At 37.7% G+C, this 12,436-nt stretch overlaps 2 protein-coding genes across 5 annotated transcripts in view; one reads left to right on the top strand and one right to left on the bottom strand.

Moving 5' to 3' along the window:
• Window positions 1-2,684, top strand: part of top1a (DNA topoisomerase Ia) — a 34,676-nt gene extending 31,992 nt beyond the window's left edge. Inside the window, 3 exon segments of the mRNA XM_061874855.1 lie at window positions 1,065-1,159; window positions 1,234-1,383; window positions 1,456-2,684. Of these exon segments, the coding sequence (XP_061730839.1) occupies window positions 1,065-1,159; window positions 1,234-1,383; window positions 1,456-1,558 (348 nt within the window). The 3' untranslated portion in view covers window positions 1,559-2,684.
• Window positions 2,685-5,611: 2,927 nt separating this feature from the next.
• zhx3a (zinc fingers and homeoboxes 3a) overlaps window positions 5,612-12,436 on the bottom strand; it is a 71,225-nt gene continuing 64,400 nt past the window's right edge. For all 4 annotated transcript variants that reach the window (XM_061874852.1, XM_061874850.1, XM_061874853.1 and 1 more), the window contains one exon: window positions 5,612-7,142. In XM_061874852.1, the coding sequence (XP_061730836.1) occupies window positions 7,132-7,142 (11 nt within the window). In that variant the 3' untranslated portion in view covers window positions 5,612-7,131. The remainder of the gene's footprint in view (window positions 7,143-12,436) is intronic.

Below are 12,436 nucleotides of genomic sequence, written 5' to 3'. Positions count from 1 at the left end.
AAAGCCTTGTCTTTACCGGAAGTAGCAGACGATGACGTCACAAGGGTGAGGAGGACTCACGTCTTCACATTGTTTATAATGGGAGCCTCCAGCAGCAAGAGCTATTCAGACCGAAAAAACGACAATTTCCCCATTAATTTGAGCGAGGATGAAAGATTTGTGGATGATGATATTGATAGCGAAGGACTAGAAAAAAATAAAATAAAAATAAAGTTGAAGAAAACAAAAACAATTGCATTGGGACGGATTCAAATGTTTTTAGACACATTTACTAGGATAATTCTGGGAAATCCCTTATCTTTCTATTTTGTTGCCAGTGTTTTAGTGAGATTAAATAGTACCTGATAGTCGGAGGGGTGTGTCCGCGGGTGTCTTGAGGCCAGTCTCTGACGGAAGTCATGGCAGCTGCATGGATGGCGCAAGCTCAGCTGATCTCCGGTAAGAGGCGACTTTTTACCACAATTTTCTCACCGAAACCTGCTGGTTGACAAGTGGTCAGGAACCATGTTCGCTTGACCGCTCTGATCCATAGTAAAGCTTCACCTCCGGGAATTTTAAGCAAGGAAACACTGTGTGTTTGTGTGGCCAAAGGCTAAAGCTTCCCACCTCCATCTTTCTACTTTGACTTCTCCATTATTAATTGAACAAATTGCAAAAGATTCAGCAACACAGATGTGCAGAATACTGTTTAATTGCGCGATGAAAAGAGACGACTTTTAGCCGCAAATGGTGCTGCGCTAGTATGTCCCATGCAACCCGGGACGTCACGCGACATTTTTTCATTCTGCGACGTTTTAAACAAACTCCGCGGGAAATTTAAAATTGCAATTTCGTAAACTAAACCGGCCGTATTGGCATGTGTTGCAATGTTAATATTTAATCATTGATATATAAACTATCAGACTGCGTGGTCGGTAGTAGTGGGTTTCAGTAGGCCTTTAAGGAAGCACAGGTGTGGAGAAGAATGGTGCTTTCAGTACCACGGACTACTTTTTGAGCGTCCTCGTTGGTTAAAACACTGATAATGTAATCCGTCTGAATGGAGTCACCTTCATCTGCCGCAGATCGAAGCGAAAAGGGACCAGCTGTCTGACGCTAAACGAGAGCTGAAGAGCTCCAAGGCAGACGCCAAAGTACGGAAAGACGAAAAGTCCAAAAAGTGAGTGTTGGAGAATGTGATGCCGACTAAGTTGTGACACTTATGCCGAGCCCTCATGAACGTTTTCCCCGCAGGGCTGTGGAGACCAAAAAGAAGGCGGTCCAGAGGATAGAGGAGCAGCTGATGAAGCTGGAAGTGCAGGCGACCGATCGAGAGGAGAACAAGCAAATTGCGCTCGGCACGTCCAAACTCAACTATCTCGACCCTCGCATCTCCGTGGCTTGGTAAGGGGCGTGGGACAGATCGGAACGGTCGGCACGGTAACGTCCGAGTAACGTCTCCTGTCTCCTCCGCAGGTGTAAGAAGTGGGGCATTCCCATCGAGAAGATCTACAACAAAACCCAGCGTGAGAAGTTCGCCTGGGCCATCGACATGGCGGATGATGACTTTGAATTTTAAATCCCAGGTTGTGGTTTTAACTACTTTTTATTCGGATCCTTCTTTTTACTATAATGACGTTTTCTTGATGGACACAGCTGATGAGGAATTGTCAGGTTTTAGCAGGGGAAATAACGACAAAGATGAGATAAGGCCATAATCAAGCGTCAGGAGTGTGTTTGGGCAGTTTCAACATCTGATCTGAGATCAGGCGTCACTGCTCTACTCCACCCACCACTGAGCATGAAGGCATAGTGCCAGTAATTGGATTACCAACCTCCTTCACCTTTCTCTCCTTCTGGAGACCATGCCTGAACTTTGAACTCTGTGCTCCTACTGCTTCTGTATTAAGCAAACAAAAAAAAAAGAAAATGCTTTGTATTATTGTATCTTCACTTGCTGTTATTTTAGCGTCCCCTCATTATTATTGTTATTATTAATGAATCTATATTTTGATAGATACACTTCAATCAAATCAATTCCTTAATACTACCACCCACAGGCCTTTGAGGACAATGAGAAATGCGTGTGTGTTTGTAAGAGTATGTCTGTGTATGCGTGAGAGGTCCCGACCATAAAAGCAGTCTGTTTTGGGGTGATTTTTAAGTTTGAAATAGTTTAGCGTGTCTGGGAACTGGGCAAGCTTTAGGGGCGGGGTTGGAGAAAACACTGCAACCATGTCAACATTTACTTAAGCAAGCAGAATGTGAATATATGTTTTACAGCCTTTCTTCAGGGACTTCTTTTTCAGTGGAAATGTGAACCAATTAAATTGACCCTGTCAGTTACAAGCCCCGCCCCCTAAAAGCTGTTGCTTAGTTGCATTCATTTGCCCCCTGGTACTTGAAGACAATGTATTTAAACACATAAACAGAAAAGTGTGAGGGATATCAACTTTGCCAAAAAAAAAAAAAAATCATCTGTTACAATTTGAGGTAGTTTTTAATTGTGTAAAGAATGAGGATGAAGCAATGTAACATTTTAATGTGAATTCATTTAATTCCACTCTTATGATAGGAACGTTGATGTAAGTAGCTGTAAAGTCAACATCCTATTCCTGTTTTACCTTTTATGTCCTAGCATTTGATCATGTTAAGTTTTATGCTCATTGTAGGTTAAGAAAATGAATAAAACCCTACAACGAAAACCAGGAGTTTTGTGTGTGTGTTTTTTTTAAATAATCTCCACATCATTTGAGTCCTTGCTGTCTTTCGGTGTGATTAAAATTCTCAACCTGTGGCGCTTCGGTAACAAAACAATCAATTTCCACATAATCCACCTGATGGTAACAAAACAAATGGAACTTGTGCTCTTGCTGCTTCTGGCATTGATTAAAACTCAAGCAATGCCATCATAGCCACCGCAGCGTTTTCTGCGTAACTAGGGACTCGTTTTTGAGCAAATTCTCATCTCAGGCCAACCTCCCATCTTGCTTTGCAGACAAAAAAGAAATGGAAACGAGCCTGTGGTCTTTTATTGTGCCAATTTTGGCGAGTGTACTGTCTGCTGCTCACCAGCAGGGGGCCCTGAAAGAACTGCACATGCATTTCAAATGTATCCCACTGATGTTTTTTTTCTCATATCATTTTTAGTCCCACTGCAATTTTTTTTACACAGTTACATTGTTTAAAACTTTTTAGGAACAAGTCATTGATTTGAATGATTGTAATTAAAGGAAATATTTGTATTGTGTTGTTATCTTGTCATATTTGCCAAATTGTTTATAAATAAGCAGTTTGTCCTGTGTTTTATTGTAATTATAATCCTGACCAACAAATCAAAGACAATATTTCAGTGATTTTGAAAATTTACAAGTAAAAACTCGCATGAACCGACGACGGATGGTTTTCAGTTGTAATTCAGGAACTGTCCTGTGGAGGGCAGTAATGTTTGCATACTGACTTTTAGCCAGCTTGGGAGTTAAGAGTTCAAGGAAGAGTGTTTGTTGGTAGGAACAGCATTACCAGAAGTGCAATTCTATATGTATATAATTATATCCTTTGTAATAATAATATAATAATTATTATATTATAACAATATAATTGATATAATCTCACTTTGTAGAATAATTTTGCCCTTTCAATAAATAACACAAACGCATACTTGGTGCTGTGTGTATTGTCGTACGTGCCTCTTTATAACCAGGCGGGGGCGCTGTTCTGCTCGTCTTTTCGCCAAGAAAGATGTTAATTTAAAATGTGAAACTTCAATATAAGATCTACTATGCGAGGTTTGTTCATTTTTTTTAAATATGAAACTTCAATATATTTATGAAAATCAACATGTATAAAGTATTGACCCGATTGTAACTCGACCCTTGCCTTATTTGCATAAACGCAATCAATACTTTGATCGGAAGTTGTTAGAAAGATCAAGTATTTTCTTAGTCAGTCACTTTATTGACTTGATTCACTCGTCATTGAGCTAATAAGTGTATTACAATGCAGTCCAAATAATAGTTGCAAAATTAGCGCCATGTAAACTAGATTATTTTTTAAATTGAGCTGTGGAGCCTCGATTTACGAACCCAATTGGGTCTTTGTGAGTACGGAAGCCGAAAGGTTGTATAGTGAAGCGGAATTCCACATAAGAAACAATGTAAATATGAATAATTGCTTCTAACCTCAACAAAATTCCCTATTTTAAAAACCAGCACACTTTGGAGACACTATTTTATTTATGTGTATACATATATGTGTGTGTGTAAATATATATATATATATATATATATATATGTGTGTGTGCTGCGATGAGGTAGCGACTTGTCCAGGTTGTACCCCGCCTTCCGCCCGATTGTAGCTGAGATAGGCACCAGCGTCCCCCGCGACCCCAAAGGGAATAAGCGGTTGAAGATGGATATATATATATACAGTATGTGTGTGTCTATATATATACTGTATGTGTTTGTATGTATATATGTTTATGTATATTTATATTTATATGTGTATTTATATATATGTATGTATATCTATGTGTATATACATGTATATATATACATATATATACGTATATATACGTGTATATACATGTGTATATGTATATATACATGTGTATATGTATGTATATATATGTGTGTATATATATATATCTTTATATGTGTATTTATATATATGTATGTATGTATATCTATGTGTATAGATATACATACATATGCCTTCCGCCCGATTGTAGCTGAGATAGGCGCCAGCGCCCCCCGCGACCCCGAAAGGGAATAAGCGGTAGAAAATGGATGGATGGATATATATATATATGTATATATATGTGTATATACATGTGTATATGTATATATATACATGTGTGTATATATATATACACATATATATGTGTATATGTATGTATATATATATGTGTTTAGCTCGGTTGGTAGAGTGGCCGTGCCAGCAACTTGAGGTTTGCAGGTTCGATTCCCGCTTCCGCCATCCTAGTCACTGCTGTTGTGTCCTTGGGCAAGACACTTTACCCATCTGCTCCCAGTGCCACCCATACTGGTTTAAATGTAACTTAGATATTGGCTTTCACTATGTAAAGCGCTTTGAGTCACTAGAGAAAAAGCGCTATATAAACATAATTCACTTCAATATATATGTGTATGTATGTATATATATATATATGTGTGTGTGTGTATGTATATATATATATATATATGTGTGTGTATATATGCAGGTATATATATACACACAGTATAAATGTGTAGATATATATATATATATATATATATATATAGACAGTATGTTTATATATATATATATATATATATATATATATATATATATATATATATCCATACACGCACACACGTACGTTAAGACATGGTTTGTACACAGAGGCATATTTTTCCTTGCCCTTATGTGGGATCTACCGAGGATGTCGTTGTGGTTTGTGCAGCCCTTTGAGACACTTGTGATTTAGGGCAATATAAATAAACATTGATTGATTGATTGATTTCCACTATGTAAAGCAAAAAGGTCACAATTATTTCATGAAGAGTAAGTCATCAAGTTAGCGCAGATGACGCGCTTTTTTTTTTTTTTTGAACGCCTCGTGCAAAGTGTCACAGAACAAACAACACCAAGCTTCTGATTGGTGAGTATTCGCTTTATTCTGTAAAGTTTCAGAGAAAGTGTAGAAAGGATGATACAACAGTGCTTTATGATCAGGCTATTTCATAAAAGTTTTTTTTTGTTGTTTTTTATTTATTTTTTTCTGTGTGAAAGTGATCATTACACCACCGTAAGTCCAGATTCCACTGATGTCCAAGCAAAATAAAGGTGTAACATTCCACACAAGTGCATACTCTGCTGGTAGGAGATGAACCTCCAATTTCACTTTGGATGGTATAGCACCGTTCTTAGCTTGGTAGCAGCTTGACAAGGATGCAGCTTCATAATCTCCACGTAGTGACTCTTGTTTCTCCGGGTTCCATAGAAAATCGGACAATTTCTCCTGATTTGGCTCTCTAGCTAGCACGACACTCGGTGTCAAAGTCTCCAATTGATAATTTACCTCGGCCAGTCACCATATTTGATACATCATTACAGTTCCAATGAAACATCTCCAAAGCAGCACATGATTATTTCACAGACCGACAGCAATCCTTGATGCACTTTTTTTTCTTTTTTGAAGTTGGGTGGAACTTTACGGACAGCGCAGCAGCTGCAAAGCGAGATGACGGACAGACGGGTCATATATGAACAAATGGACAGAGCGGAGTAAGGCAACGTTAGCGTGACAGGCTAGTCTCTGTTTAGCAGGGCATTGTAGTGTCATCCATCCCGGGCAAAGGATATCAATATCTTTGCGGCCGGGGCCGGCTGATTTTTCATTAGTGCATTGAACATCGTCTCGTTTGCGTGTAGCCGAACCACAAAGTGATCACCAACATTGATACAGGTGTAAATAAAACGGTTTGCGCCTGGACATACAGTGACTATAGCGGAGTAAATAGAATTGAAAAAAGCGAAGAGAGAGAGAGAAGAAGAAGAAAAAAAAAAAGTCAAATTCAAGGCAGTGCTGAAGTTGCTAAAAAAGTAAAAAATAATATCACAAAGCCAACAATAACATTTCTTTGACACATCTTTTGTCCATCCAGTCAGTACAAACCCCCTTTATAGTGCAGTTTTCATCAATATATATTATATAAGTATATAATATATATATTTCCCACGCTGACCCCAAGACATTATCTCCCGGCCTCGTCCTATCCTAGTTGCGTTCATTCAAGTCAGTTTTCCAGTCGGTGTGCGTCTTTCTCGTTCTTTGATCCCTCGTACTGACCTCTTTGTGCACCCTCCCCACACCACCACGAAGAAGCATGAAAGGCTGAAACATCACAGGACTCGAGAAGGTGAGAAGTTCTTTCTTCAGACGACGGGAGGAAGTGATGGCAGATGGAAGAGGAAGAGAAAGGGGGGGGGCACGGGGGGGAGGTGGGGGGTATTCACAGTTACAGTCAGAGTCTTACGGTCCAGCTACAATCACATTTGCTGTCATTACAAACACTCTTCTTCTTCTTTTTTTTTTTTTTTTTTTTGTCATTTTCCAGCCTTGTTCCGCGTGTTTGGGTGGGCTTCATCACACCTCCAGCAGCTCCATCCTCAGGCGGTCCCTGGCGGGGACGGACAGACGGGACAGGGGGACAGACAGGTGAGGAAGGTGAGGCTCATCCCCCTCCACACAATTGTCATGATTTATTCACACGTATTAGCATGCGCGCCATCTATAATTCAATAGGCGAGACTTGGCTAAAAATAGCTTTTTAAAACGTAGGCCGTTGATTGGCTGAATGCAGCACTTTTTGGACGCTTTCGTCATTTCACATGTGTACGGTTGTTTCGTGAAGTTATACGAGTATCTGGAGTGTAATGCTGCACAAAAATTTCGTACCTGGGTTCAGAGGTCACGGTTCGGTTCATTTTCGGTACAGTAAGAAAACAACTAAATATACATTTTTTGATTATTTATTTAACAAATTTGCTGAATATTCCACCAAAAATATTTTTCTTAGTGGAATATTTGATGTGAAGTAATCGGAAACTTGGATAGGTCAATAATTCATGATAACATTGATTTTGATTCAATATTATGTTTTGAGCAATGACAGATTGAAAGAAAAAAAACAGCTTTGTTTTATTAGACAACGTTGCAACTTTTTCTAAATTACATTTAGCCTTTAAAGGGGAACATTATCACCAAACCTATGCAAGAGTCAATATATACCTTGATGTTGCAGAAAAAAGACCATGTATTTTTTTAACCGATTTCCGAACTCAAAATGGGTGAATTATGGCAAATTAAACACCTTTCTGATTATCGGTCTTTTAGCGATGACGTCAGAACGTGACGTCACCGAGGTAACACACCCGCCATATTCATTTTCACATTACAAACACCGGGTCTCAGCTCTGTTATTTTCCGTTTTTTCGACTATTTTTTGGAACCTTGGAGACATCATGCCTCGTCGGTGTGTTGTCGGAGGGTGTAACAACACTAACAGGGAGGGATTCAAGTTGCACCACCGGCAAGAAATCTGCCGCCAGACCCCCATTGAATGTACCAGAGTGTCTTCACATTTGACCGGCGATGCTAAGACAGACATGGCACAGAGATGTATGGATAACCTGCAGATGCATTTGCAACGATTAAGTCAACGAAATCACAAAGGTGAGTTTTGTTGATGTTGTTGACTTATGTGCTAATCAGACATATTTGGTCACGGCATGACTGCCAGCTAATCGATGCTAACATGCTATGCTAATCGATTCTAACATGCTATTTACGCTAGCTGTATGTACATTTGAAACTAGATACCCACATTTAATGCGAAACAAACACTTACCAATCGACGGATTTAAGTTGCTCCAGTGTCACAAGATGCGAAAGTCCTGATCGTTTGGTCCGCACATTTTACCGGCGATGCTAATAAGGCAGCCATGCTATGGGCCACTTCATTAGGTACACCCATGCTATGGCCGAATAGCGTCAATAGCTACTGCTCAATAGCTTCAATTTCTTCTTCAATTTCGTTTTTGCTATCTGCCTCCATACTCCGACCATCCGTTTCAATACATGCGTAATCTGTTGAATCGCTTAAGCCGCTGAAATCCGAGTCTGAATCCGAGCTAATGTCGCTATATCTTGCTGTGGTAACCACCATGTTGTTTGTATTGGCAGCCCTGTATGACGTCACAGGGAAATGGATAGTGGTTTCGAAGATAGCGAAAATAAGGCACTTTAAAGCTTTATTTATTTTATTTCACTTTTGTTTATGTTTTTGTTTATTTTAATAGTATTTTTAGAATGTGCCGTGGGCCTTTAAAACATTAGCTGTGGGCCACAAATGGCCTCCGGGGCACACTTTTGACACCCGTGCTATAAATAATAAAAAATAAACTCTGATAAATCTATGGGTAAAAAGCAGAGCCTGGCGACGCATGCACATTTATCATAACTCTCTCGCTCTCTCTGTCTCTGCCCCTCCCTCACGAATGTTGCTGCGCACACCCCTTCTTAACCCTGAATGTACATTGAAAATACACGCAACCCTAACCTAAAATGCCGGACATTCGAGGCACTTAAGAAACTCCACCTGGACAGCTCCGCAAAGAGGACATATCCCGTGAAAAGAGGAGGTATGGTCAGTCTATCTACCAGTCGTTGCTAGCATGCCGTGTGTTGTTGTTTTGTTGATTGATTGAAACTTGTATTAGTAGATTGCACAGTACAGTACATATTCCGTACAATTGACCACTAAATGGTAACACCCGAATAAGTTTTTCAACTTGTTTAAGTCGGGGTCCACGTTAATTAATTCATGGTGCCTCGGTGTGCATTGTTTACACAACAAGCGGCGCTACTTAATATGTCCGTGTCGTTCGGTACACCTCCGAACCGAACTGAAGCCCCCGTACCGAAACGGTTCAATACAAATATACGTACCGTTACACCCCTAATGAGTATTACCAACTTTAAGCCAATCAGGAGCTGGAAGATTTTTTTGTCATTTCTTGTTGCCATGTGACTAATTCAGTAAGCGACACAAGCAAAGCTCCAGGATTCCATCTTCCTAATACGCACCAATTATGATCCAGTTCTGACCATGTAGGGCCGAATTATTAACGTTCACATTTTTGTGGCGGATCGTCAGCCTGACACTCAATGTTTGTCAACACATTTTTTCCTCAAATTTAGAGAACAAAATGTTTCTGGTGGCGGGTCTATCTGATTTTTAGGAACACAAATACAAAACCTCACAATGTCTGATTGAATGCTAAAACGTTATGACAGACCGCCTTAAAAAAACGGAATGGAATTTAAACATTTTTAACTGAATGAGACACCCACAATGTACATGAAAAAAAAAATCGTCACAATATTAACTATGGACGATAAAACACTGAATATTGACAACGTATTAACGTCTCACCCTCTCTCCATCGACGTATTTTACAACCAAGCGAAACGCAACAAACATGCAACAACCCTTTAAAAACAGATGGAATTTACATTTTTTTAACTGAATGAGACACCCAGAATGTACATGGAAAAAAAAATGTCACAATATTAACTATGAATGACAAAACACTGAATATTGACAACATATGAACGTCACACCCCCTCTCCATCGACATATTTTACAATGAACCAAAATGCAACAATACTAAAAAACGGAATGTAATTTTATATTTTTTTGACTGAATCAGACACTCAGAATGTACATTAAAAAAATAATGTGTGATTCACAAGGTTACCTATGAACAATAAAACACTGAATATTGACAAAATATGAATGTTACACCCCCTCTCCATCCACATATTTTACAATTAAGCAAAACGCAACAAAAATGCAACAAACCTTAAAAAACGGAATGGAATTAAAACATTTTTTTACTGAATGAGACACCTGGAATGTACATGAAAAAAAATGATGCGCTATTCACAAAATTACCTATGAACGATAAAAGACTGAATATTGACAACATATGAACGTCACACCCCCTCTCCATCTACATATTTTACAATCAAGCAAAATGCAACAAAACTTAAAAAACGGAATGTAATTTTACATTTTTTGACTGAATGAGACACCTAGAATGTACATGAAAAAAAATGATGCGCTATTCACAAAATTACCTATGAACGATAAAAGACTGAATATTGACAACATATGAAGACCACACCCCCTCTCCATCAACATATTTTACAATTAAGCGAAACGCAACAAAAATGCAAGAAACCTTAAAAAACCGAATGGAATTTAATTTTTTTTTAACTCAATGAGACACCTAAAATGTACATGAAAAAAAATAATGCGTGATTCACAATATTACGAACGATAAAACACTGGATATTGACAACATATGAACGTCACACCCCCTCTCCATCGACAATTTTTACAATCAAGCAAAATGCAACAAAACTTAAAAAACGGAATTAATTTTTTTTTTTTACTGAATGAGACACCTAGAAAGTACATGAAAAAAAATAATGCATGATTCACATTACCTATGAACGATAAAACACTGGATATTGACAACATATAAATTATGTGTGATTCACAATATTACCTATGAACAATAAAACACTGAATATTGACAACTTATGAAGGTCACACCCCCTCTCCATCTACATATTTTACAATCAAGCAAAATGCAACAAAAATGCAACAAAACTTAAAAAACGGAATGTAATTTTAAATTTTTTGACTGAATGAGACACTCAAGACTGTACATTAAAAAAATTATGTGTGATTCACAATATTACCTATGATCGATAAAACACTGAATATTGACAACATATGAAGGTCACACCCCCTCTCCATCCACATACTTTGCAATTAAGCAAAACGCAACAAAAATGCAACAAACCTTAAAAAACGGAATGGAATTTAATTTATTTTTTACTCAATGAGACACCTAGAATGTACAGAAAAAAAAATGCGTGTTTCACAATATTACGAACAATAAAACACTGGATATTGACAACATATGAACGCCACACCCCCTCTCCATCGACATATTTTACAATGAACCAAAATGCAACAATACTAAAAAACGGAATGTAATTTTATATTTTTTTGACTGAATGAGACACTCAGAATGTACATTAAAAAAATAATGTGTGATTCACAATGTTACCTATGAACAATAAAACACTGAATATTGACAACATATGAAGGTCACACCCCCTCTCCATCCACATATTTTACAATTAAGCGAAACGCAACAAAAATGCAAGAAACCTTAGAAAAACGAATGGAATTTAATTATTTTTTTAACTCAATGAGACACCTAAAATGTACATGAAAAAAAATAATGCGTGATTTACAATATTACGAACGATAAAACACTGAATATTGACAACATATGAACATCACACCCCCTCTCCATCGACAATTTTTACAATCAAGCAAAATGCAACAAAACTTAAAAAACGGAATGTAATTTTACATTTTTTTGACTGGATGAGAATGTACAATAAAAAAAACAATGTGTGATTCACAATATTACCTATGAACAATAAAACACTGAATATTGACAAAATATGAAAGTCACACCCCCTCTCCATCCACATACTTTACAATTAAGTGAAATGCAACAAAAATGCAACAAACCTTAAAAAACAGAATGGAATGGAATTTTTTTTTTTTTACTGAATGAGACACCTAGAATGTACATAAAAAAAATAATGTGTGAATCACAATATTACGAACGATAAAACACTGAATATTGACAACATATGAACGTCACACCCCCTCTCCATCGACAATTTTTACAATCAAGCAAAATGCAACAAAACTTAAAAAACGGAATGTAATTTAAAATTTTTTTGACTGGATGAGAATGTACAATAAAAAACAATGTGTGATTCACAATATTATCTAAGAACAATACAACACTGAAT

The sequence above is a fragment of the Nerophis ophidion genome, linkage group LG16 (genome assembly GCF_033978795.1).
Source record: "Nerophis ophidion isolate RoL-2023_Sa linkage group LG16, RoL_Noph_v1.0, whole genome shotgun sequence".
Taxonomy (NCBI): domain Eukaryota; kingdom Metazoa; phylum Chordata; class Actinopteri; order Syngnathiformes; family Syngnathidae; genus Nerophis; species Nerophis ophidion.
The sequence above is the reverse complement of the archived record's forward strand: the minus strand, read 5'-3'. Positions and strand labels throughout refer to the sequence as shown.